This window comes from Melanotaenia boesemani, chromosome 10 (genome assembly GCF_017639745.1).
Source record: "Melanotaenia boesemani isolate fMelBoe1 chromosome 10, fMelBoe1.pri, whole genome shotgun sequence".
NCBI lineage: Eukaryota > Metazoa > Chordata > Actinopteri > Atheriniformes > Melanotaeniidae > Melanotaenia > Melanotaenia boesemani.
The window spans coordinates 1,889,039-1,916,744 of NC_055691.1; the positions used below are offsets into that span (position 1 = coordinate 1,889,039).

At 39.7% G+C, this 27,706-nt stretch overlaps 2 protein-coding genes and 1 long non-coding RNA gene across 5 annotated transcripts in view; all 3 read left to right on the plus strand.

Moving 5' to 3' along the window:
- The window catches only part of tdrd12 (tudor domain containing 12), a 71,112-nt gene extending 59,381 nt beyond the window's left edge, over positions 1 to 11,731 (plus strand). For 2 of the 3 annotated variants that reach the window (XM_041998134.1, XM_041998136.1), the window contains exons 31-39: positions 1,423 to 1,595; positions 6,350 to 6,428; positions 6,519 to 6,625; positions 6,734 to 6,798; positions 7,041 to 7,104; positions 7,367 to 7,480; positions 10,507 to 10,660; positions 10,752 to 10,809; positions 10,911 to 11,731. In XM_041998134.1, coding sequence (XP_041854068.1) covers positions 1,423 to 1,595; positions 6,350 to 6,428; positions 6,519 to 6,625; positions 6,734 to 6,798; positions 7,041 to 7,104; positions 7,367 to 7,480; positions 10,507 to 10,660; positions 10,752 to 10,809; positions 10,911 to 10,984 — 888 coding nt within the window. In that variant the 3' untranslated portion in view covers positions 10,985 to 11,731. The remainder of the gene's footprint in view (positions 1 to 1,422; positions 1,596 to 6,349; positions 6,429 to 6,518; positions 6,626 to 6,733; positions 6,799 to 7,040; positions 7,105 to 7,366; positions 7,481 to 10,506; positions 10,661 to 10,751; positions 10,810 to 10,910) is intronic. The other variant, XM_041998135.1, reaches the window with a different exon arrangement.
- Positions 11,732 to 16,573: 4,842 nt separating this feature from the next.
- Positions 16,574 to 17,508, plus strand: LOC121647886. The gene is made up of 2 exons (XR_006011899.1): positions 16,574 to 16,606; positions 17,147 to 17,508. It is a non-coding gene; the product is annotated as an uncharacterized LOC121647886 (long non-coding RNA).
- An 8,929-nt stretch (positions 17,509 to 26,437) lies between these two features.
- Positions 26,438 to 27,706, plus strand: part of ankrd27 (ankyrin repeat domain 27 (VPS9 domain)) — a 48,175-nt gene continuing 46,906 nt past the window's right edge. The window contains 1 exon segment of the mRNA XM_041997208.1: positions 26,438 to 26,697. Coding sequence (XP_041853142.1) covers positions 26,602 to 26,697 — 96 coding nt within the window. The 5' untranslated portion in view covers positions 26,438 to 26,601.

Sequence of the window (27,706 nt, forward strand, 5' to 3'; positions counted from 1 at the left end):
TTATGTGGTCATTTGTAGAGATATGATATTCGGTCAGTTGTTGACATCAGGTCACAAATGGGGTCAGTTTTTGTTGAAGTATCTCGGTGCAGAACTGTGGAATTATCAACACTTGTTAAACATCTCTCCATCTCTGTCAATATTTGAAAGTAATTTAAAATCATTTCTGGTTTCTTTATATTGATAAATTGATTTTCAATGATGGCGCAGTGCTAGGATGGCCACCTGTTAGTTGAATGTCCTTTTTTTTCTGTTCCATTTTAGTTTATATGACATGTATTAAAAACAGATGGCTGCTATTTGCTTGGAGCGAGCGAGGCCACCCTGAAGGAGCTGTGGAGGAGACGTCGGGGGTGCAGAACAAGAGCCAAATTTTGAAACTATGGTGGAGAGGTGGTCGCTGAACAAACTGGTTTCCATCATGGACAACTCCGACCATCCTCTCCACCACACACTGGTCAGACAGCGGAGCTCCTTCTCTAACAGACGCTCCGCTGGAAGCGGAAGATACAAGAAATCTTTTCTGACACATCCCATCACTTATGTTTCTGTTTCTGTTCTCAGTTTTGTTTTCTTCTAGAGATATATAGCAGTTATCTGTTCAATAACTCACTTCTGGCAGACAAGGAGGAGCCTGCTTAGACAACACGCTTTACCTGTTGTCTACTGCTTAAATTCTGTTTTATTTGCAAATTGTTTTTCTTACATTTGATTTTGAACATCCTTATTTAAATGTATATACAGTACTTCTATGGCCTATTCTTACTCATTTTTTTCTTGCTCTGTTGATTTGTATGTGTTGAACATAGGTTTGTATATTTAATTTATTTTATGTTCCTTTGAATTTAGATTAGTGTCACATCTACTGTGGTACATGGATTAGTATTTTGATTTCTGATTTTGTTTTTCTGCTAAATATATATAAGATGCACACATACATGTGCAAATTCACACGCTTACACACAGCATCAGTCAGAGATTTTATCTTAAATGGGTTATATTATGTTTTGTTTTTTACTTCAAGTCTTTGTTTGGTACTGTATTCTATTTCAGTTCAGTTTATTTCATTGCAGTGCTATTTGGTTTTGAATGTTTCAGTGAGATACCCTTAAGAAGTTTTCATCTCACCTGCACAATCCGTGTTCTCTGTTGATGTTTTGATGTTTTTATACTGTGCAAATAAAATAAATAAAAACAAATATGTCAAATAATTGGACTTGAAGAACCCAAAGGTTTTATTAAGGTCCACTAAAATCAGTAAAATATTAACAGAAAATGGAGGGACGTTTAGCAGCACTTTTTAAATTTATCTAGTTATCAAGTGAATAAACAAGAGCTGTTGAATAAAGAATCTGTGTTTTGTACTCTAGGTGTTAGAATAGTTGCTCTTCTATTTATATTTATCTATATTCTATTTTCCAGGTCCGGGTCACCCAGGTTCCAGGTATGAAAACTCTTATCAATGAATATAACGTCCAGTCTGAGATCCTCAGCACCGGGATGGGAGTCAGTAACCCAGAGCACGTCGATCTGCTCAGAGCGCTGTGTAAAGACGGTCAAGCCAGCAGCCGTGAAGATCCAGCTCTTAAGTCTGGGTAAGAAAATATAAATCACAGAATAGTCGAAAATGTTGCTTACAAGTCAGAACTTAGCAGCTACCTTCACTAATGCATCATTCACACTATAAAGTGTTCATTTTCATAAAGCTGACAAACATCAGAGGTAGAGCAGTCAAAATCTGTACTCAAGCAAAAGTAGTATTACTTCATACTGATTCTACTTCAGGTAGAAATAAAAAGTAGGGTAAAAAAAGTGTTTGATGAAAAGACTACCCAAGTCACTGTTTGATTTTATGTCTTTAATGTTTAAAAATGATGTAAACAGAAAAATGTAAGGTAATGTGCGAATTATGGTATTTTAAAATATTAAACAAAAGCAAAAAATAAATTGCATCTTTACAAAACAAATTAAGTGCAAAAATACAAATTGTTTTTTGTGAGCATGTCAGTTTTTTATTTCTTAGGTGGCTCAGCAGAATAGGAGGACTTTTACTTTCTGAGAGTTTATTTTGTTTTAATTTTGTTGACAGGAAAAACATCAGTATGAGACTGCAGAAGATTAAAGAATTGAAATGCACACACTATCACACAAAGTTTCAGTCGCTAAATTTAACGTAAAGTCTGATTTGCAGTGATTAATAGTAGAGATGTGAGCACACGAGCAATATGTTTATTTAACGTGGCTGGCTTTATGAGTAAATTGATGATTATAGCAGTGCTTCATGCTGGCATTAAATAAAACAGCTAAATGACTATTATGTCTAATCAGCTTTTACATACATGGAGCCACTTGTAAATGACCAAAATCATCTTGAGTATTTCTAATCTGATAGCTGGTAGCTAACACTAATTCATTCTTTCATAGAAAATGTATAGAGGTCTGATTTGCTCTTATATAATTTAATTAAGTGTTTCCAAACACTGAAAGGGTCTATAAAAGACTCCATCCACCTAACCACAGCAAGAAAGGAATTAGGTCAAACTTACTTCGACCTGTTTACTCAGGTTAGGGTTAGACATTGAGTTTGTGCCATTCACATGTGCACTTGGCACCAGGACATTCTAGGCCGCAGTTCGGAGATCAACTTTGTAGTAGTATCGTCGAACTTGCGGTTGCATGTCTTGGACACTCGGGTGAGGAGAGGGGCGGAGCTGTCAAATGATCACCACCTGGTGGTGAGTTGGCTCAGATGGTGGGGGAGGATGTCGGTCAGGCCTGGCAGACCCAAGCGTGTTGTGAGGGTCTGCTGGGAACGTCTGGTGGAGTCCCCTGTCAGAAAGAGTTTCAACTCCTATCGCCAGCAGAGCTTCAACCATGTCCCAGGTGAGGCGGGGGACATAGAGTCCGAGTGGGCTGTGTTTCGTGCCTCTATTGTTGAGGTGGCCAGCCACAGCTGTGGCCGTAAGGTTGTCGGTACCTGTCGTGGCGGTAACCCCGAACTCGTTGGTTGACATCAGCAGTCGTCAAGCTGAAGAAGGGTCTTTTTGGCCTGTGGGACTCCAGAAGCAGCTGATGGATATCGGGGAAAGCAGTGCACCATCAACACTGTGTACAGTGGGGATTGATGGGCCTGACCAGAGGGGACAAAAAAAAAGGAGAACAATGAAGAGAAGTAAAAAAGAAAGTAGAACAAAAGAGGAGACAAAGATACAGTAGATAGAAAGCAACAACGCTTCAATCCAACCTAACATTAGACAACCAGCTGCTACAACCGTACAGAAACAGAGAATTTCCTACAGCTTTTACAGGTAAACTAAGCTGACAATCATCAGGAGTTCCAAAAAAATAATAATCAAAACAGCAACAACATGTTTTACAACAGCAACCAAAGTACCAGAAACGCACACAAAAAATAAACCTAAACAAAAGCAGCTCTTTGTGTATAAACTCACTGGACAACTCAGTGAATGTCAGCATGCAGAGTGTGAGCAATGACGAGTGATCTGAGATGACTGTAATCTAGGCTAGAGGCAGACTAGTGCAGCCCAGAGACCCAGGTGACCAGCAGCAATCCTGGAGCACGAGCCCAAGCCCAGAGGGTGGCAGAGCAAGGCCCCAGCCAAAGCCCCCACGCAGTCATAGGCACAGGTCCTGCTAGGCACCGGCCATCTAAGGCGGCCGGAGCAAAGGGCTTTGGGGCTTCGACATTCAGGAATTCTGCTACCCTGATAGGTCGCTGCAAGTTCAACATGGGTAATGGTATGGTTTTTACACATAATAGATTTATGCTGTTGGTATTCTAAAAATTTAGTGCTACTGATTCTATAATGTAAAGTGAGAATGACATGAAGTTTTTCTATTTAGCGCTCTGTTTTATTCTATTTTTCCATTGAGTGAAGTTAATTATCTTTATGTTTTGCAGGATGTCAGGGTTAGGGTTAGATAGGTGTAAGCTTACATGAAACAAGTGAAGACTTAGGGTTAGGGTTAGGGTTGGTCATTTTTAGAAATTCCCATCAGGCCATTAAAGAGGAACTGGCTTTTCTTTCTAAACAGGGATCAATCCAAGACATCTCTAATAGAAAGAAATCCAGTAATTCACCATTAATTTGAAGTTTAGCTCATTGATTTTTCATATAGGGCTTGCAACATCTTAAAGAACCCATATTATGCAAAATTCACTTTCTAAAGGTTTTCAAACAGTCACACGTGTCCTCATAACCTGTGTATGAAGCCCAAAATGAGAAAATTCTGCCTCCTCTCTCACTTGTTTGCTCCATTTTTTAGCTAATGTTTGCTCAACCGGGTGAGTCTGAGATCTTCCCTTTGTGGCCTCATGAAGGGACCTTTAATGATCACTTGGGTCAAACACAGAAATTTCATGGTCCGAAATAAAAATTTCTATCCAGCTTAATCAAAAGCCTTTTCAGCATCTAAGCTTTTTAATAAAACCTGTATTTTGTTTTGATTTATGTCTAATGATTTGTAGAGATCGTTTTATATTATCCTGCATCTGACGGGACTGAGTAAAATCACTTTGGTCTGTACTGATTATTGCGGGCAGAATTTTCTCCAGGCAATTGGCAATGATTGAAGTAAACAATTTGAAGTCCAAAATTAATACACTGATTGGTTTATAGTTGGCACAATCTAATTTCTCTCCATCCTTTTGTAGAATAGAGATAACAGCTTCTTTCCACAAGACTGGAATTTCCCCCTTCTGCCATAAACCAGCTAAATGTATGCAGCAAAATAGGTGGTAATTATTCCTTCAGACTCTTGTACCATCCTGCTGTGAATCTCTCAATACCAGGAGGTTTGTTGGCTTTCAATCTGCTTATAGCAGAGTAAAGTTCTTTCTGCTATTTGTGATGTCAGTAATTTATTTTGATTTTCTGTTAAAGTTGGCAGAAATAGAGATTTAAAAAGTAATTCCATTTCTTGATTGTTATCTGTCTGAGTTTGGGAGTTTTTCTTTTGTTTGTTTTTGTTTTTGTAATATTTTATAAAGCACTCTTTAATTTCTTTAATCTGGTATTTTGTGTCCTTAGTTATCGGGTCTCTTGTATCCTTCATTGCATTTTTGTTTGCTATAAATCATTTTATTCTGTATTTCTTGGTTTCATATTTCCTCAATTTTATTTCTTTTTATTTCTATCACAACCTTAGGGTATAAGGTGTTTTTATGTTGAGACTTTAGATATTTTAGTTCAGTTTGCATAACATAACACAGTAAGAAAACATAGTTAACAACACTAGAACATATAAGGATATTTCCTACAGTGAGCGGGCACTTGGAGTCCCTGTTGGTGGGTGGAGAGATGAACATTCCCATAGATAGTCCTGGCCCTCCTCAATGGTACAACAGCTGATCTGTGAGGCCATTTCATATCCACTAGATATGCCCAACATAAATAATGACTGACCTTTGCTCAATCGGTGATTTCAACAAGAAAAAAAAAAAGAAGTTGCCATATTTTCACTATTTTGCAGCTTTGTTTAGTTTTCACGATTTGGCCAGTCTTCTGTATCCTTTCAGTTTTTCTCTCACCTGTTTCACTATTAATACACCTCCCTCCTTGGCACCGGCTTGTTGCCATGGAAACACTTCCCGAATGGCTTCTTCTGTTGTGGGCTGTGAGTTGTCCTCTGTGATGTTTACCTGGATGCCCCGTGCCTTCACCTTGCGAGCTGCCTCTTGTTGTAGGTCTGTGGTCCTGTACAGCAGAGCATCTTTGGTTACTGTTCCGCAAGCTTCCAACTCCATAAAGCACTCCTCTGCCTCAGTAATGGCCTTGCTTTGCAGCTGTAGTGTTTCTGTCATTTCTGAGAACTTTTGGATGCGCTCTTGTTTTAGTGTGGTCACTGCATCATTTAACCCTTTTTTTAGTCTAATATGGCTGTGTGAATATCTTCTGTTTCATGCTGCTGAGGTCTTGAGCCATAGAAGATATTTCACGAAGCATCTGGTCTTTATGCTCATCACTTGTTTTGCTAGTTAGCTGACAGCTAGTTTCTGGGAGCTCCATACAATCTTTTTTTTTTTTGCTGAAAACTGTATGGTATTTTGCTTTTTTGGACTCCTCTGTCCTTTCTGTGATTTCCGCCCAATCATTCTTGCTTGTTCAAACTTAATGAATTTAGTTTTCTAGCGTGGGGAGATGAATTTAATCTGATCTACACAGAGCTATGAGTTGATGCGCCTGCAGCAGACATGGCTTCCCCGGAAGTCAGAAATACTCTTTTAACAAAAGTAACCCAAGTACATGTAACTGAGTAATATAACTTTTTGCTGCCCACCTCTGGTAGTTATAGTCTGATCTGAACATTGCTTTGGTTGTGCTTGCAGGCGTGATGGTTTGTCATGTTCGGAGGTTCGGATGAAAGCAGTGGACAAAGTTCAGGCTGACACGTTCAGGGCTGCTGAGGTCAGGAAGGTTGCTGTCCTCGACTCTCCTCACCTGAAATCATATGAGATTTTTACTAAGATGACATCAATAACCCCGTCCCTATTCCAGGAACCTGCTGCACCTCCAGTCCACAACGTTTCAGGTTATCAACAGACACAGATGGACCAGCAGAATGACATCAACCCCCCTGAACAAATGGACAGGACTTGTAACTGGTAAAGTTGTTTGTGATCATCACTCTTGTTTTTCTACACAAATTTAAAAAATGTGTTGATATAACTGTTGTACTGACAATGAACTGACTATAAACTTTCAACCCACAGCTTCAATGATGGAAGAAAACCCTGCAAAAGTAATCCTACTTCCTGTCTAAGCATCTGTGAAAGCGGTAAAATGAAATGATTTTATACTTTATATAGTCAGACCTTTTAATTGTAGAAGTGTTAAACATCCTGTCATCACTTCAGCTGGTAAAAGGTGTGCAATTAGTTAGATTGTTTACATTGTCAGGATAAATTGCTAAAGTTGTTTTTGGCAACCACAAAGTAAGACAGATTTAACCTAATTTTTTACCATGACACCACCGACCAGGTTGTTAGTTTTTATACAGTAACCTGTGTGTGTTTACAGCTGTTCCTGAAGGTGATGACCACCCCAGCAGAGAAAAAGTCACTGACAATGACTTGACAAACAGGTACAAAACAGCCGATCACAACATCTGTGCTGAGATGTCCTGAAATAAGAGTTTAATTCCAGAACCTGAAACACCTGTCTGTAAAAAGATGAGACTACAAAAACATCTGTTCCAGCATTGTTTATAAAATTGGTTCTCTTTACTCTGTAGAAACAGTGGATTCAAGTCAAAATGTTTGATTATCACCCTGAAACAGAACCATGATTTATGTCTGCGTAATGTTTCTGATTGTATGTCCTCTTTTGTCTCTGGTTGGTTCCAGTTTCCACCCTCAGGTCCGTTGGTACCAGACCTCTGACTATGTGGTTGTGACGGTGAAACTGATGAACCCGGATAGTCAGCGCTGTGATTTCTACCCGGACAGAGTCATTTACAGGTCTGTCAGGATCCGACCATCACAGATCACTTCTCATTCCATCCACCCGGCGCTAACGGTAGCTAACCAGCTAACGGAGAGACACGGGCTAAAGCTAAGGCGCGCTGTTAGCTGGCTAAAAACCATGGTTGTGCTACACTATCCCTTCTTGCCGCGGATTTTATATACCTGTCAATCAAAAGGACACGCCCCTAATTATGCCGAATTTCAATCTTCCAAAATGAATTTCCTGAATTTCCCTAACTCATCCACAGTTGTTATGAAGGTAAACTTGACCTATTAATCCTAAAATGGATTAATGGCAGTGGGAGAAGTCTAGCAGTGGGAGGAGTCGGTAGCAGTGGGAGGGGTCTGTAGCAGTGGGAGGAGTCGGTAGCAGAGCACTGCAATGCCAAACTGTGAAGGACAAAATAATTGAATAGTTTCATTTTTATGATCGTTATAAACCCAGATTAAAATTATTCAAATTCAATTAATCACCCAGTCCCACTTAAAAAGTATATCTTCACAAATATAAAAGTTGTAGAATCTTGGTCTCAAAGGAAAGCTGAAACATATGAGATTACTACAGAAGTGTCAGAATCAAGATGTGTGTTATCTCCTCTTTAAAGAAAGTCACATTACTTTCAGTAAAAACCAGAGAATAGCAGCCCAATTCATCTAGGTATAGTAAAATAGTCCTAGGAATCACTAAAGTAGTCCTAAGAATTAGTAAAGTAGTCCTAAGAATTAGTAAAGAAGTTCTAGAAATTAGTAATGTAGTCTTAGGGAATGAGTAATGTCTGAGGAACTGTGAAAAAGAAGAAAGCAAAGAAATATTAAGCTGAGCAGTTTCCCAAATGCTTTAAAGGTCCCATATTATCAAAATTCGTTATCTAAAGGTTTTCTAAGTCATATGCGTCCTCATAGCCTGTGTATGAGGCCCAAAAATAAGAAAATCCTGACACCTCTCTCACTTACTTGCACCACTTTTTAGCGAATGTGTATTTAAACACACTTTTCTGAGATCTTTCCTTTTGTGACCTCATGAAGGGAAATAACCTTTTCTCCCGGTAGTGGATAGTACGCCCCGTCCGGCTCGCTGAGTCGGCCCTTTAAAATCACCGAGCACGCATCAGCGTAAGCCAGATCCTCTCCCAGAGAGGGGCGTGGACGGGCACCACTCATGAACATTTAAAGGTCCAGACACAGAAACAGCTCGTTCTCAGTAGACCTCACTACTTTTGGAATGGCTGAAATAAAGGAGCAAGGCTGAATTTGGGGTAAACCACTGAAAACAATGTTGGACCTCAGACGGCCATATGAAATTGTTGAAAACATGTATAATATGAGACCTTGAATAGAGGTGTTAACGCTGATAAATATCTCAGGAAGCTATCAGCCAATGTCGAGTATGGACACCTCCATCAATGGCCAGAGTCAGGGATAGACTCCAAATTTACCTTAGGAACACAATGAGGATCCAGAAAGAAGTGAAAGCCCAAAATAACATATTATAGGTAGAGTGAATACTTCACTATAGAACATCTTTCGCGTTATTTCGTACGTTCATTCATTTTCCGTACCGCTTCATCTAATTTGACTAAACTTTGACTTAACTGTCAAAAACTTGACAGTGGGTCAGCGATGAACTCTCCGGCATCCACAGAAAGCAGGAAGTAATTCCATTAATGTGACAACTGCACATCAGGAAGACGTCCAGCAAATTCTATACTCCACTCATGTAAGAATCACGGAGAGGAGTAGCGATTAGGCTGCGTACTCCTCCGCACAAGGACATAGGTCTGTCTTATGCTCTGTTACTATTATTGGTCCTTCCAAAATAGACATCAGAACTTTTGCCTTTGTCATGTTTCTCAATGAAATGTAGCTGTGCTCTGGATCGCCCCTTCTGTTGACAAACAAGCCTGTCAGACATTGTTTATTAGTAGTCAGTGAGCTGGACCTGTCGGCACCGACAGAGGTATTGATAAGACCACATGGCGCATGATTGCAGTACTTTGGAAAATTTAGAACCGGCTCATGAGTGGAACCGGGTTGCGATTCATATCCCTAGTAATATAGTTTATGTTAAGGTACATAACACCTAATTCGAGATTGCTGATTAACACAGAACATATTTTTCATAAACATGAAACCGGGCAGAAATACAAGAGAACAAGACGATATGATGTATGGTGAATTAACAATATCCACATTTTCCTCATCAGATTCCACATTTTCTTTCTGAATGTCTAAGTGATGATTACTGGAACTATAATTGATCCGGTTTTGATAATCAGTGAAAGAATGATTAATTAGATGGATGTGTCGTTCCCCACCTATCACCTGTGGTCTGCTGGACCTTTTTACCTCATAGATCTGATGTGATATCGATCAATAGAAGTTCTTTATCATTAACAGGTCATGAACATGTGAGAACAGGAAATATTAGACATTTATAGCAAACATTAATGTCCTAATTTTGTCCATTTTAACTGTAATAAAGCCAGTATAGTAAAAACTTGCAAATATACATTCATACCTATGAAGAAATTGCACAAAGTATGCTAATAAATCTTGTATTTCTCAGAAATCCTGTCTTATTTATGTTTCATTACATTATTAATCAACTGCAGTCATTACATTTTCACAACTTACAAGACTTTTTTTCAGGCCAGTAACCAACCAGTAGCACAATTTATCACCTTATTGGCTCAAAAATATTGTTACATTATTAGCTTTATTACATTATTTGTTGTTTCAGACATCATTATAAAATGTGTCAAACTTTTGTTTTCCGCGTTATAAATATGAAATCCTTCATTTTAATTAACCAACATTAGAATAATAGAACTGACCTCGCCTCTCCAGTCAGAGGCCCATAGAAGACACTGGTGGGCTCAGTTGTGTCCTCTTTGATGGCTCACAAAGGTAGTTAACCTTGTGGTACTTCCTGTAATCTGGTGGACAGAACAGATGAACCAGTCCTGAACAGGTGGAGTCAAGTGTTACGTCTGCTGACGTGGTCTCTCCTCTTTTGTTAGTGGCAGAGTGAACTGTCGTACCTACAGAGCCGTCCTGGACCTTCACCAGAACATTGCTGCTGATTGTTGTCGCTGGGAGATGAAGTCTAATGAGCCTGTTCTCAAACTGGTCAAACAGCACAAGGAGTACTGGGACAGGCTCACAAGGACCAAGGTACTGACCTGAAGGCTTTTTAATACGGTGAAAGAAATAAATGATGCCGCTTCATAGAATATTTAGTTATAGAGGTGATCTCTTTTCACAGAATATTTTTGTGAGTTATGACATGGAGCACTTTGAGGATGAGGATGAAGCAGCAGATGGTGAGGCTTCAGAAAATGAAGAAAAATACATTTGATTCCAAAAAAACAATGAAAAATGCTGTACGTCTTAAACTGTATGCTTCATGTGGTTTAATCTCCAGGTCGGTGGTTTGTAGAGAATACAGGAGAAGATGACCAGTATGTGAACTCGGAGAGCTGTAGTGACAGTGACTGAAGCTCAGAGACAAAACGCCACCATGTTAATGTGAAATCACCTGTACAGGCTGAGATCAGGTGGCTGTCGGAAAGCCAGAGGTCACCTTCATTATCAGTAAGGTGTTAAACCAGCTTCAGCCGTTCTGGGTTTTTTGTTCTTGTTTTGGTGGGGGGATAAAATCTGAAATATAAAGGGAGGTATTTTTGTTTTCATGTTATTTTCTCATCTTTATTTTCTGAGTTTTCAGAAACGGCTCAGTTCACCATTCAGTCGTAGAAATGTTGGGACAGATGAACAAAATTTTACCAATATGTTGCTTCCATATTATTGTATATAAAATGGTTTAAAAACAAGAAAAATTTTCTGAACTTTCAAATGTTGAAAATGTCTCAGCAGTCTGAGGACAAAGAGACGAAAGCTGAACAGATGAAAAGCGTTCTTGGAGAATTATGTCATATATATGTCTGATATGTCAAATCTTTAATTCCATTTTTACTTCAGTTAGTTTCTGTTTCCAGATGAGATGCAGGAATTCATCCTGGTTAAATAGTCTTTTGCAACTTTGTGGTTTGAGGACACAGAACATTTGTCTCTTAGTGGTCCACTGGTCCCCTTCATCACAGGATAGGTGGAGTTACGGCTCTCTTCCCTCAGATAATTTATTTTCTAAAAACTTAAATCACAGATATGATCCTAAACTCTTTGATTTAACAGCTGAACTCTTTGGTTTTATTAAACTTAAAAAGTTTTCCCTCCATCTGTTCATTCATCTGTTCATCCATCTATGCATCCATCTCTTCATCCGTCCATCCATCCATCTCATCACCCATCCATCCGTCCGTTCATCCATCCATCCTTCCATTTGTTTATCCATCCATCCATATGTTCATCCATCTGTCCATCCATCCATCTGTCCATCCATCTATCTGTTCATCCATCTATTATCCATCTATTCATCCATCCATCCATCTATCCATCCATCCGTTCATCCATCCATCCATCTGTTCATCCATCCATCCATCCGTTCATCCATCCATCCATCCATCCATCCATCTGTTCATCCATCCATCCATTCGTTCACCCATCCATCTGTTCATCCAACCAACCATCCATCCATCCATCCGTTCATCCATCCATCCATCCTTCCATCTGCTCATCCATCCTTCCATCTGCTCATCCATCCATCCATCCATCTGTTCATCCATCCATCTGTTCATCCATCTGTTCATCCATCCATCCATCCGTTCATCCATCTATCCATCCATCTGTTCATACATCCAACCATCCATCCGTTCATGCATCCATCTGTTCATTTCATCCAACCAACCATCCATCTATCCATCCTTCCTTCCATCTGCTCATCCATCCATCCATCTGTTCATCCATCTATTCATCTGTTCATCCATCCATCCATCCATCCATCCATCTGTTCATCCATCTATTCTTCTGTTCATCCTTCCATCCATCTGTTCATCCATCCATCCATCCAACTATCCATCCTTTCATCCATCCGTTCATACATCCATCCATCTATCCATCCATCCATCCAACTATCCATCCAACCATCCATCTGCTCATCCATCCATCCATCTGTTCATCCATCTATTCATCTGTTCATCCATCCATCCATCCATCTGTTCATCCATCTATTCTTCTGTTCATCCTTCCATCCATCTGTTCATCCATCCATCCATCCAACTATCCATCCAACCATCCATCTGTTCATACATCCATCCATCTATCCATCCATCCAACTATCCATCCAACCATCCATCCGTTCATGCATCCATCTGTTCATTTCATCCAACCATCCATCCATTCATCCTTCCTTCCATCTGCTCATCCATCTATTCTTCTGTTCATCTTTCCATCCATCCATCCATCCAACTATCCATCCAACCATCCATCTGTTCATGCATCCATCTATGCATCTGTTCATCCATCCATCCATCCATCCATCTGTTCATCCATCCATCCATCTGTTCATCCATCCATCCATCTGTTCATCCATCTATTCATCTGTTTATCCATCCATCCTTCCATCTGTTCATCCATCCATCCATCCATCCATCTGTTCATCCATCCATCCATCCATCTGTTCATCCATCCATCGGTTCATCCATCCAACCATCCATCCGTTCATGCATCCATCCGTTCATCCATTCATCCATCCATCCATCCTTCCATCTGTTCATCCATCCATCCATCCATCTGTTCATCCATCTATTCATCTGTTCATCCATCCATCCATCCATCTGTTCATCCATCCATCCATCCAACTATCTATCCAACCATCCATCTGTTCATGCATCCATCTATGCATCTGTTCATCCATTTATCCTTCCATCTGTTCATCCATCCATCCATCCATCTATTCATCTGTTTATCCATCCATCCATCCATCTGTTCATCCATCTATTCATCTGTTCATCCATCTGTACATCCTTCCATCTGTTCATCCATCCATCCATCTGTTCATCCATCTATCCATCCATCCATCTGTTCATCCATCCAACCATCCATCCGTTCATGCATCCATCTGTTCATCCATCCAACCATCCATCCGTTCATGCATCCATCTGTTCATCCATCCAACCATCCATCCAACCATCCATCCATCCTTCCATCTGCTCATCCATCCATCTGTTCATCCATCCATCCATCCATCTGTTCATCCATCTATTCATCTGTTCATCCATCCATCCATCCATCTGTTCATCCATCTATTCATCTGTTCATCCATCCATCCATCCAACTATTCATCCAACCATCCATCTGTTCATGCATCCATCTATCCATCTATTCATCTGTTCATCCATCCATCCATCCATCCATCTGTTCATCCATCCAACTATCCATCCAACCATCCATCTGTTCATGCATCCATCTATCCATCTGTTCATCCATCCATCCATCATCCATTCATTATGTTTACAGCCAGTCAGTGACATCCGTTCATCCAGCTGTTCATCCATCCATCCATCCATCCATCCATCCATCCATCCATCCTTTCATCCATCCGTTCATACATCCATCCATCTATCCATCCATCCATCCAACTATCCATCCAACCATCCATCTGCTCATCCATCCATCCATCCATCCTTCCATCTGTTCATCCATCCATCCATCCATCTGTTCATCCATCTATTCATCTGTTTATCCATCCATCTGTTCATCCATCTATTCATCTGTTTATCCTTCCATCCATCCATCCATCTCTTCATCCGTCCATCCATCCATCTGTACATCCTTCCATCTGTTCATCCATCCATCCATCCATCTGTTAATCCATACATCCATCCATCCATTTATCCATCCATCATCCAACTATCCATCCATCCATCCATCCATCCGTCCATCTATTCATCCATCCATTTATCCAACTATCCATTCATCCATCCATCTATCTATTCACCCATCCATCTGTTCATCCATCCATCCATCCCTGGTCTGTGGGTCCTGTGGGACTGCAGTCTGACAGGTTTTAGATGTTTATTGCTCCAACACACTTGATTCAAATCAGCTGTTTACGCTACCCAGCAGTGCAGTGAATGTTAATTTAACTTTAGTCTCCAGATCAAATCAAGGAAAACGTTAAAAACATGAAATCATAAAGATGATTTCTTTGTTGCTGCTCTATCTAGTACCTTTTTTCTGAGGTTTGGACTTTCAGTCCAGTTCTGGTTCTGATTGAATTTCTTGTCCCGATGCATTCATGACGTCCTGTTTCTTTGCATTTCAAAACCTTTCAGTTTTGCTTGTTTTCCATATTTAGCTGACTGGAAACAATCATCAAGTTTTTTTGTAGAATTGCCTTCTGAAAGATGTTTTCTGATACTTTCCACCTCCAACCATCATTATGTTTACAGCCAGTCAGTGACATCTGTTCAGCTCTTTAAGAATCACTTATTTACAGCCAGATGAGTCTCTTTTTTATTATTTATTTTGTTTTGCTGTGACTGGTTCTATGATTTTTCCTCTATACAAGTTTTGGGAAAAATCCAGCCATTAATCACAGATGTTTTTTTTTTGTTTTTCGGTGTCTTTTAAAAAGCCAGACTGTTCAGCTGTTTGGTCATATCTGTGATTGCTTTCCTTCTATCTTCAATTAAAGGAGTTCAACAGAATGAGGGGAAATTTCTGCATGATAAACAGAAATAGTAAAACTTGGCATCAAATTTGAGTTAAAATGAAGAGCGAGAACGTCTCTTTTGGTCCAACTTTGTCTCCTCTTGTCTCTTGTTATTTCCTTCACCCCTAACCCTTCACTGCTGAGAGTGGCTGAGATGGAAGGAAGGAGGTGATGAGGATGAAGGTTTGGAGTGTCTGGGACCAGGACTTAACTAGTCTGGGTTGTGATGTGGGCTCTTTGTACAGCGGTTCACACATATCTTCTCATCTCTGGAGGTGTTGGTGAACACTCAGACTGTGTTACTGAATTTGGTTACAGGAGGTCACAGGAATGTCAGGGTGGAGGTTGTCCAGCCAGTTTAAAGAGAATTTAACAATTTCTTCTTTGTTTTGTGGATTGCAAACAATCAGCTAACCTATTATAGATGAACATGTTTACTGAACTATTTTTTCTTTTTATTTCCAGCAGTAAAACATTTTTAGTTGTTCATATTTCCAGATAACTGAGCTCCATATTCTGATGGCTCTCCTAGGTTTTTGTAACTGGTAACTAGAACCAGTCTGGTCCTTTCAGATTACATAGATCCTTTCTGGGCCTAAAATAGTATTTCTGCATTTCTGATCACCTTGTTCAGTGTGAAAATGTTTGCGTTTGTTTTTTCTGATAGCAACAAAGCTTCCTGTAAAGCTGACTCTAGAAAATAGTTTCTGGAGTGAGAGTTTCAGAACTAGGAGCCTAAAATAAAAGTGCTGTCAGCTGAGGACAAGTTCTTCCTGTTTCCTGCAATAGACAACAAACGAGAAGAAAACTGCTCCATGCTTCACACCACAGGCTGAAGTTCACGTCTTTAAAGAGTTTGTGTTTACATTGAGGTCCAGAAACATCTCAACATTTTAGCCATTCACAGAAAATATGTTTAAGTTGTAGTTAAATAATAAATAAAATAAAATTATTAAGTTAGAAATTATTCACATTCTGAATTATAGGAGAGATTTAGTATTAACTCATTTCAGTTAGACATGTTGCTCAGAAACTGTTTTCTAGACAGTGAAGGACTTTGTTGTACTTATTAGGTGAATAAATAAGAGTCTTTTCCGCCTCAGTGGAGATGCTGGACAGCACTGTTACCTCACAGCAAGGAAGCTTCCTGGTTTGAACCTCTGCTGGTTCCTCCTGTCTGGAGTTTCCATGGTCTCCCTGCATATCTATGGATTCTGTCTGGGTTTTCCAGCTTTCTCCTACAGTCCACAACATCCACGTTGGTTTAACTGGTGTTTCTAAATCAGGGATGTCCACTTCTTGTCCTCCAGGGCCATGGTCCTACAAGTTTTAGACATTTTCTTGCTCCAACATACCCAATTCAGATTTAATGGCTCCAACAGCTTGTTGTCAAGTTCGGTACAATGAATCAGGCGAGTGAAACATTTAACACGGGTCACCAGCTCCGGTCCTCGAGATCTTCCATCCTGCAGGTTTAAGTGTTTACCTGCTGTGGCACACCTGACGTAAATCAGTGGCTTATTAACAGGCAGGTGCAGAAGTTGACAAGTTGTTGGAGAACCTCTTCATTCGAATCAGGGAGACACTAAAACCTGCAGGATGGTAGATCTGGAGGGCTGGAGCTGGTGATCCCTGATGTCTGGGTTCTCTCTGGGTCCTCGACCTTCCTACGATGTAAAACACCCATGTTGGGTTAACTAGTGTTTAATTCTCCATAGGATGAGTGTGAGTGGTTGCTTCTGTGATGGACTGGTGATCTGTCCAGTCTGTGTTCTGCATTGCCATTTTTATGCCTTCATGAGGAACCCTGAAGGAAGCTCCACCAGTTTCATGATCTGAACAACCAGAAACACAAAGTTTGGTAACATGTTCACCACACACACTGGTCTGCAATCACCTGGTTGACAACCACTCCGCTTATACTGTCATGATGGAGAGGAAGTGACATCACCAGCTGTTCATCCATTTCTTTACCTGCCATTTCTAACAGTCATTTCCAGGAGACTTTGGTAGACCTTCAACAGCTCACCAGCCCACCTCCAAAGCACTGAAGTGGTTTTGTTATTTTAACCCTTTAACACCTGAACTAAGACAGAATGGACAGAAAACTTCTTTATTTGGCCCTTTACATAAATGTAAAACATGTTTAAAAAAATTTGATTACATATATGTACCATTTATTACCGTGATGTCAGTATTTTTGTAGTACCAAAGCTGTCCATCAGGGGTCAGAAGACCAGTATCAGATTGTATATGACAGGGTTTGAAGCAAAGTTTTACCATACAGTAATGAAAATGGGTTTCAGAAACTGAATCAAAAAAGATACACGTGGTGTTTAAGGGTTATTAAAACACATTTCTGTTTATTTTTTTTCTTTCAAATCAGTTGCTGATGTGGAGGGAGCATTCATGAAGCAGAAATTTGTTCATGTTGACATATCTGTGGCAAAGAATTCTGTTCATGCGAAAGATAAACTACACATCAGCTAGATGCCGCATAAAGCTGGCCTACACGATTTATACTGTTTTCTACCAGTAACCAGGAACCCTGGTTTACTGAGGAATACCCAACAGTTAAGTATAATAGTTTTTTTTTAAGTTTAGAAAAGGGTGAAATTGTTTAATAATCACCTGATACGTTGAGAAAAAATGTTCTGTTTAAACCTTTTTCATGCCTTAATGTGAATAGGCTTTTATTTACTGGTTCTGTCATAATTTTCTTCATGTTTCTGTAAATCCAATAAAACTTAAGTTCTATGTTAAGTTTATGTAAGTCTTTTTATTGTCTTACGTTTCAGTTTAGGCTGCTGGATTTATGCTTTTCCTTCACAAATGTTTATTATGCCTCTTTTCACATGTAAAAATTAATTCTCTCAGACCATTTCCAGTGATGACTGGATACACATCAGTTTGTGGAAAATTGATCTAATGACCAGATGTAATGGACCTAGGAGATTTGAACTGAAGCAAAAGACAGTTATATTTATTTATTTATATATATATATATATATAAATGATGGATGCTTTTGTTTTCATTCTGTTTACTATGAAGCCCCTAAAGCTCTGATGTCTTCACTTACCTTCAGAATTTACATCATCAGTTAAAACAGCAGCATCTGTGTGCAGTCAGAGAGTCACATGACCTTAGTTTATCTCCACCTGATCTGAAAGAGTCCAGAGTCTGAAACAACATGAAGACCAAGAAGATCTATCAGCTGGACATTCCACACAGCTGGAATTAATGGATGTGCACAGAAAAATGATACAAGATATGAAGGAGACTCCCCAAACATCTGGAAGAAGAGCTTCTGGTCAGAGGAGACTAAACCTGAACAAACTCAACAGTGAGGCATGGTGGTGGCAGCATCATGATGTGGAGATGCTTCCATAGGCAGGGAAACTGGTCGAGGCTGAGGGAATGATGGATGGACATACTGGGGAGTTTTGGAGGAATACCATTTTAATTAGACACTGGGATGGAGGTTCACCTTCCAGCAGGACAATGACCTTCATCATCCTGATGAAGAAACACTGACTGGGTTGGATTGACCAAGTCAAAGTCCACTCCTCAGTCCATCTGACACCGGGGCCAATTTGAATTATTTTGTGTGGGATAATTCTAAAAACAATGTGGATGACAAGTTTTAATGGGGAAAGAAGAAAAGTATAATCATACCTCTAATTACAACTCAAATCCGATTATATTTTAGAAGTAAACACATTTCTGAGAGGAAACGTCTTCAGGTGTACACAGTAAATCGAGGTTTTTCAGCTGGAACAGAACTTCTGATGTGGTGAGACGAGAGGTTTTTTTTCCTTCCTGTTGGCCTGAACAAGAATTTGTAGAATAAAGTTTAAAAATGTGTCTTATTCCAAAAACGTTTTAAAAATGAGTACGGTTGACTTTCTACAAGCTTCTAATCAGTTTGATGCTCTAGTGGCTTAAGATCGAGATTTTATACTCTGTTGTGTAGTTAGATATAGAGATCTCGTCATTATTACAGGAACAATGAAAACTAGTGTAGCTGCTCCATGTAGCAACAAGCCCAGCTGAAGATAAGAGTACAAGATATACACAACACGTTATTAATGAATAAGTTGGTCCTGGAAGAGAAACTGAACATCGTTAGGTAAATCTAATTTAACCTCCGTCAGAACCAGAACCAGGAAGGAAAAGTTCCCATCAGAACCAGGAAGGAAGACTTGGAACCAGGAATCCTCCATAGCTCAAAGCCAGGGAAACCTGCTTAGAAAGAAGAAGAAAAAAAACATTAAAGACAAGAAAATAATCAAAATATTTTTATACTATTTTTTTCTTAGAATTAAAATAAAATACTGAGCTGTACAGAAACTTAAAAAAAAAAAATTAAAGCAGCACCTCTCGCTCCGGCCTACTGCACCACCCCATCAGCCGGCCACCTCCCTCCCCCAGCACGCCCGCTCTCTGCCATTCTTCCAGAGGTGTCCTGCATTAAAGGGAGATTTTCCTCATCCACAGGATCAACTGGCACCTCAGCCTGACCAGTTAGGACATCTGAAGCAGACTACATGCTGTTTTGTATGGACACTGTCGCACCGGTTAAGACAGTAAGCTGCTATGCCAATAATAAGCCCTGGTTAACAAGAGAGATGAAAAAGGTCTTAAATAGGAAGAAGATGGCTTTTACAAGTGGAAACGAGGAGTTAGAGTCCAAACAGAGCTCAGGGACTGTCTAAAATCAGCAAGAAAGACGTATAAGGAGAAGGTGGAACGGAGTTTGACTGGAAATAACATCAAGGAAGAATGGAGGGAATGAAAACAATCACTGGGAGTTATTGGGGGAGCAATGAGAGGGCAGAGGAATTAAACATCTTTTTGAGAAGAAAACTGAAGAGACTTAACATCAGAAAAGCAGCTGGCCCTGACAAGGTGTGTCCCAGACTGTTAAAAGCTTATGTAAACAAGCGTGCGGTTCCACCCCAACATCTTTTTAATCTGAGCCTAAGACTGAGTATAGTCCCCTCCCTCTGGAAAACATCATGTATCATCCCGGTTCCAAGATTAGGCATCCTAAAAGTCCTAATGACTTCTGACCACTCGCCTTAACCTCACATAATGAAAACCTTGGAGAGGTTATTAAGGCTGAAGACATGACATGACACAACTTGCACAGGATCCTCTTCAGTTTGCCTATAGGGAGATGGTGCGGGTGGAGGATGCGGTCCTGTATCTTCTCCATCCGACTCTCTCCTACCTGGACGAAGGAGGCTGTGCGTTGAGAATTCTCTTTTTGGATTTCTCATGTGCTTTTAACACTTTTCAGCCCCTTCTGTTCATTTTTGAGAAGAAGGAAAAAACGGCAGATACAGCAGCCCTTCGCACCGCCTTCGGTGCTCGGGCTGACTGGTTACACTGCATACCTATTTGCCTTATATTCATGGAGAGATTTTTATCTACTAAGAGTTGATTTTCTTCATCTCCTACAAACTGTTCAAGTTAAGCTCACATTTCTTGTCATGAAACTATTTGTTCATAATTACTAAATATTATAAATTATTACTTAATTGTCAATCATTTACTGACTGACCTCAATTTTTATGATAATCATTAGTTATATATTAAACATATATTCAATTACATTGTTATTACATTTCACTTAATATTAAATAAAACTTTTTGTGTATAAATAGCTAATAAAGTAAGAACAAATGTATCTGCACTGACCTACTGTGATGGTGGTGAAACTGCCAAAATGAAAAATAAATACTGAAATATAAAAATGGCTTAATAAGCAAATTGATAGGCTACTGGTCTGTGACATTCCTTCGGTGCCAGATCGTCTTGGTTCTTCCCTGCACGTATCCAGCCTGTATTATCCTGCCTGTCGTCGACCTTGTATTTTGGACCTGGATTCTGTCTCTGCCTGCCTCCTGTCTGGTACTCTGCTGTGTTTGTTTTTGGATCACCTGGCTCTTTGACCTCTGGCTTTGTATAACAGGATTCGATTCTGGATCACGGACTTAACCTTTCCGCCCCCCAACGAGAGCCCACGGATCTTTCCTCTGCGGTCACCCTCATGTGGTGCCCCCGCCTGCAATCTGTACTCCTCCACTAACATCTCCTTTGTTCAGCAGTCTTCCTGCCAAACCCCAGCGGTCTCCCTCCCGACAGCCTCTCTCCAGTCTCTGGATCCTACACTCTGCCACACTTTGGATTTACCTCCGCTGGTATGTGAAACCTCAAACCCTCTCAATATCCTCATCTGCTGCCTGTTTCCTAACATCTGTCTCGTGTTTCCACAGACCTCTGATCGGAGAGAGACCGGAGTGCACAATCATAATATTCACTTTGTACAATAAATATCTTATACCTATCCCAGTTTCTGAGTCCAACCCCCTGAGACATGACAGTCTGCCTCTATCGAATGTGGCTTCAAGAGGGAAATGACGGTTTTGAGCCGGTAGAACCGTGGCAGAAATCACACAATCTACTGTTTGGTGAGGATGGAGTAACTGAGAGGCTGTTCCAGCTGCAGTCATACACAACTAACAGGCTGACTGTTCTGGTAAAGCTGGTAGAGCATATCTGAGCCTTCTTTTAATTCTGTCATCATACAAGTTTCCTTCACTTGGCAAATATACTGGAAAAATAAATAAATTAAACTATTTGGTGGTTATTTTATTTGAATAATCAATACAGCTCTCATTATGAAGTACCAGGGCCGACTGACCGACCCTTTCCTGTACGCGGGGTCTAAAAAAAAATCGATTTTTCTATTTGAATCAATTCAAATGAAACAAATCCAATATTGATTCATAAATCGATTCAGAGATTGATTCTTTTGTGTCCTCATTTCCGGTAACGTGACGCTACTCTTGCGTGACTTACTGAGGCTCAGCCAGATCTTTCATATATACACACAACGGGTTTCCTGTGTCGCAGCTTCTCTTGCCGAGATGATGTCAGGATGGTGTTTTCAACCACCAGTTTGGATTACATTCAGGAAATTTGTGACAATACACAGTTCTATAAAGCAAGGTAGGGTCACGTTACCGGAAATGAGGACAAATAAAAAAAATCAAGCTCAGGGCTTCAGACTAATTTGTTTTTAAGTGGAGCACGGTGACCCCTAACTTTTAGGAAGGGTGCACACTGAAATCACCTTGCATAGCAAAAATTCACATTTCCTCTCATTTTCACCGTATTAGTGATAAATACTTGAACAATAAATTCAGAAATTACAATGTTTACAATTTACATGTTTTACATAACATAAAAAACATCTTACTGACCACAATAATACAAAACAAGTAGACATATTTAATGGTGTGATTTTCACTTTGTAGTCGAAGCAGAACGACAACTTTGTCCCCGTCCTCCCCCACAGGACATGGAACGACTGGTCCATGTAGTTCCTGGTAATAAACAGCTTCAGGGACTGATGCTCCTCCAGCCACTGTTCCCACTCCTCAGTAAGAACAGCAGCTATTGGCTGTTCTAGAAGTTGCTAATTAGCATCATCAGCCTGGTACATGTAGTTGTTATGGATGCTGCCATAAAGAGGGATGAAAGGCAAAAATGATAAAAAGACAACCTAACAATGTTTAGAACAGCAATAAATAAATAAATAAAATACATAAAAAAATAATAGTTCAGTCAATATTTTCTTTATTTTTTAGTTCTTTTTTTTTTTTAGGAGTCTGGAACAAGTCACAACACTTAACTTTTGTCCACACTCTTCATTAACAGACGTTACTGTGACGGTAAACCAGCAGGATCCTCCAGCAGCAGCTTTTACGTTTCATTTCCAGCCTGGTCATGAAACAGAGGTGAACGTCGTCTGAATGCAGCTGCTGCTGCTGCGAGAAGACCAAGCCTCGTATGAGAGGGTCTGCACAGCACCGCTCCTCGTTGGGAAGATAAACTCCCTTCATTCACCTCCGTCTCCAAAAGTCTCCAGTAATACCAGAAAAACTCGCTAGATTTGTCGCTTTCTTTTATAAAGTCGCTAGAGGGTCTGAAAACTCGTTAAATATAACCACAAAGTCGCTAAGTTGGCAACACTAAGGAATAATAAATTCCCACAAGACCCGCCTCTTTCCACACATCAGCCAATCACAGTGCTCGTTTGTCTCCGCTCACACACCCATTGGCTGTCGTCTTCTTCGTTGGTGTTCGTCTCCTTTTCTCGTATTGAAGTTAGTTTGAGGACAAACCAGCAGCTTCACTGTGATCTACTGGGCTGAAGACGTGAGCAGAAGTTTGTTAGCGTCAAAATAAATTCAGTTTTAACTACTACAAGAAAAAGACCGGCAGACGTATTGGTCGCCGTTGTAGAGAAGATAAAAAATTCACTCAAACTGTTTCACATTTTAGTTGCAAAACGCGACCACTTGGTCGCAGTCTGGAGCTCTGAATCTCCAAGTTTTATGAAAAGATATTGGATTTATTTTATTTGAATAAATTCAAATCGACAAATCAAATTTCTTAACCCAGCCCTATTGCTTTATACAGTTTGATTAAGTGAATAAAAATAGTTTTTTTCACAAAACGTGACAAGACGCACCACAGTGCCCTGTTGCGAGTTGCTTAATTGAGTAACTGAGTCATTTAGTTCAGTTTAGTTAAGTGAATAAAATTACTCAAAAAATCAGGACAGGAGTCGTACACTCACCCAGGCCGCCCGAATTCTAATGGGCAAGACACACGGGAGGCGACCAACGACAATGAATGTCCAACTAATCTGTGATCCACATATGTCTCTGTTAAATGTTGTTTCCCTGAATGCACAGCTCATTTATTCTGCAGAACATTTTTCCATTTATTGTGAGTGTGCGCCTCCAAGCAGGAGCTGTTGAGGATGGCTGGCTGATTGGTGAGTATCACAACATTTCAAATTTCATTTCTGGGCTTCATGTGGTTTATTATAGCATCTTTCTATAGGTGATATCCACTGAAGCCATGGCTAATGACCCCCATGGCCAACCCAAGGACCCTGCAGGAGCAGACTTTGACTTTGATGTCAAACCATTTTTTTTATTTTTTTTCTGAGACAGCTCATTCCTCTGATCTAACATAGTTAACTGCAGCTGTTACCTTCTCCCAAGCCTCATTTTTTCTGTGGTCGCACCTGCATTACGTGTTCCAAACAGTATTTTCTGGTTCTTTTTACTTTCTCTACAGTACCTCAGTTTCCGTGTCAGAGAAATTCTTCTTCCTCTCCTTCTTTGTTATGATTTTGGAGAGAAAAAAAAAGTCCATTCATGCATTCTTAAAAGGATTGCTGCCACCATTGCTGGTCAGTTGGAGGCGTTTCTGAATGCAAATGAGCCTGACCATGAATGAGCATAATTATTTAGAACAGGTCAACAGAGAGTACATACCGGTGTGCATATACGCACGTTTAATAAATCTGGATTTTTTTTGTACTTTCACACATTCTAAGTTACAATCCTATGCAAGAATTTAGAAACTTTTCCACACACAGTTAAAGAATGAGGCTTCAGGTCCTGCTGAAATACCACTTAGGACAGAGGTCTGCAACCTTTATAATCCAGAGAGCCGTTTTTCCTCAGCCCAGCTAAATAAAACTCATTTAGTCACAAATGTTAGAAGACCTTTTGAAAAGACAACTTATTTTTGATAAATATCTGCTACAGGAACTTTGTTGTCATTTTTGCGAGATAATTTCAGGGTGTCACCAGATAATTGTAAAAAATATGTAAAACTATATAGCCTACATCATTTACCAAATAAATTTGAATAAATTTAGGTTTTTACCAGGGTTGTCATAATTAAACCATTCATGAACAGTTAGTTCATGAGCCATTTTATAAATCTGAATTTCTTATTATTGCCACAAAATGAATTGACTTAGAGCATGTAGGTGCATAGCAGTGAACCACCAAAAACCACTTTATCCTCCTTATTTATTTTGACAGATATCCAGCCTTACATTTAGAAGGTGCTGCAGAATGACCCGTTCAAAACATCTCACAATTAATCTCTGTGGGCATTTAATGGGAAGTCCTTATTTTTTGTATAATAATATTAATCTATTGTATTACATCACACAAATCCTCGTATTGGTGTCACAAACACCAATGTACGGTATCTTGGGGGTCATGGCTAAAAAAGTTTGAGAACCGCTGGTGCCCCCCCCCCCCCCCAATCTAAACCAGTGTTCATCATGTTATGTCATCGCTTGCTGACTCCTTCTCAACTGTCCTCCCTCTTTTTTTTTTTTTTTTGCTGGGGTTCTACCAGCTTATAACCTTCATTTCCCTCCAGAAGCCACACTCAGCAGAACCGGACAGACCGGATCAGCTGGACATTTCTCCCTGCTATAACAGCCTGTGACCTGTTCAGTGTTTGCATGATCTGCCCCAAGATCATGCAAACACTCTCATTTCCATGAGGCAGAAATGCATACAGAAATGTAAAAAGATGGAGACAGAAAATTAAAAACGCTTTGAAAAATAAATAGAGGAATACAACGCAAAATTGGAAATAATAAGGATGTAAATATGACTGTGAATAAAAAAAAGTGTCAATAAATAAATAAAATGCTAGATTAAAATTAAACGCAAAGGTAAATAATTTTGGGATTAAAAAATGTAAAAGGAAAATAATACAGTAAAAAACGGGCATTACAATAAAGAAGGGAAAAGAGAACACCAAATGAATAAATATATTGAATTAAAATAAGTGTGGAAGTAAATAAACAGGAATACTAACACAAAGTTAAATTAAAACAGTTGAAAATTACAAAAAAAAATTTATGCCATGTTTTATACGTTTCTTAATGAAGCAACTTTTTTTTATAAGTTATTGGCACATCAGATTATAAATATATATATATATATATATATATATATATATATATATATATATATATATATATATATATATATATATATATATAGATAGATAGATAGATAGATAGATAGATAGATAGATAGATAGATACATATATATAATTTTGACATTTTCGGTCCTCCATGACAGTGGGGCTTGGTGCACTTCCCCCATCTGACCAGCAGGGGGCAGCAGGAACACGTCTGTTACGCAGTCCTGATCCGAAATACAGAAACACCCTGAAGGATCAAACTACGTCTACTTAGATTACTATTGCGTGTTTACTGTCAGTAAACCTCGGATTGGACTGCACAAATGTTAATCTTGACAAAATTTGAACAGCTTATTTCAGACCTTTTTCAGCCTGAATTAGAGTTCGAGGTCGTCAGCAGGTTCTGTAGCTGGATGATCGCGTCTCCTCACAGGCTTCTGTAGGTTTCCGCCATGTCAAAGCCTGGATGACCGGAGGGACGTTACAATACCAGGTAAATACCCATCTTCATCAGCTCTGTTTGTTGAGCTTCATGTTTTCGTTTTTAGAGGCTGTGCTAACAGACTAAAAGCGAGCAGAGCTAGTGCTAGCTAAGCAGGAGTGTTTGGTGCTACCATCAGCTAGCTGCTTCACTGGAGATGTTCAGCTTCTCATTTCTGATGGGCTGAGTCATGTTAGCCTCTTCAACAACAGCAGACACAAACGGTCTGGTCCCACCTGTCATGCTAGCTGCCATGAACATCAGTCAGTGCCACACACTAACTAAGGTATGAAGAATTAAATGTTGAAAAGTCAATACCGTTAAAATCACGGTTTCAGGCAAATAACTTCAACAAAATAAGACAAGTAGGTTTTGTATTGAAGAGGTGTTTGTCACTTCTTATACACACACACAGTACATATAAATCTTGAAAAGGTTTCTGGGAGTGTCCTTTGTCTTTGTTGGACATTTACTTGTCTTGTGTTGAAGTCTTCAGTTTAACTGAGGTTCTGCGGCTTTTTGTTTTCGTGAATGAGATCCAACTATGACCAGGTGGAGTTAAATAGCCTTAAAATTTGTAGTAGGTTGATGTGTTGATCATATGTGGAACAATAAATATTCATTTACACTGTCCACTTTATCAGGTCCACCTACTAGTACCAGGTTGGACCCCCTTTTCCCTGCTTTAATTCCTGTGGTCATAGATTGAACCAGGTGTCAGAAACCTTCCTCAGAGGTTTTCTCCATATTAACATGACAGCATCACACAGCTGCTGCAGGTTTGTCGGCTGCATCCATGATGAGAATCTCCCGTTCCACCACATCCCAAAGCTGCTCTACTGGACTGAGATCTGGTGGCTGTGGAGGCCGTTGGAGTCCAGTGAACTCATCGTCATGTTCTAGAAAGCAGGTGGAGATGATCTGAGCTTTGTGACATGGTGCATTATCCTGCTGGAAGTAGCATCAGAAGATGCTCCACTGTGGTCATAAAGGGATGGACATGGATATTTTCTCTTCACACCATTCTCTGTAAGCCCTAGAGATGGTTGTGTGAAAATCCCAGTAAATCAAAGATCAGGTCACTTAAATCCCCTTTCTTCTTCATTCTGATGCTCAGTTCGAACTTCAAGAAGTCGTCGTGACCGTGTCTACATGAGTAAATTGAGATGCTACCATGTGATTGGCTGATGAGATATTTGTGTTAACAGCAGTTAAGCAGGTGGACCTGAGGAAGTGGACGATGACTGAATACTGATCATTTCTAGATCTGTTCATGGTTCTGTGGAAAGTTTCAT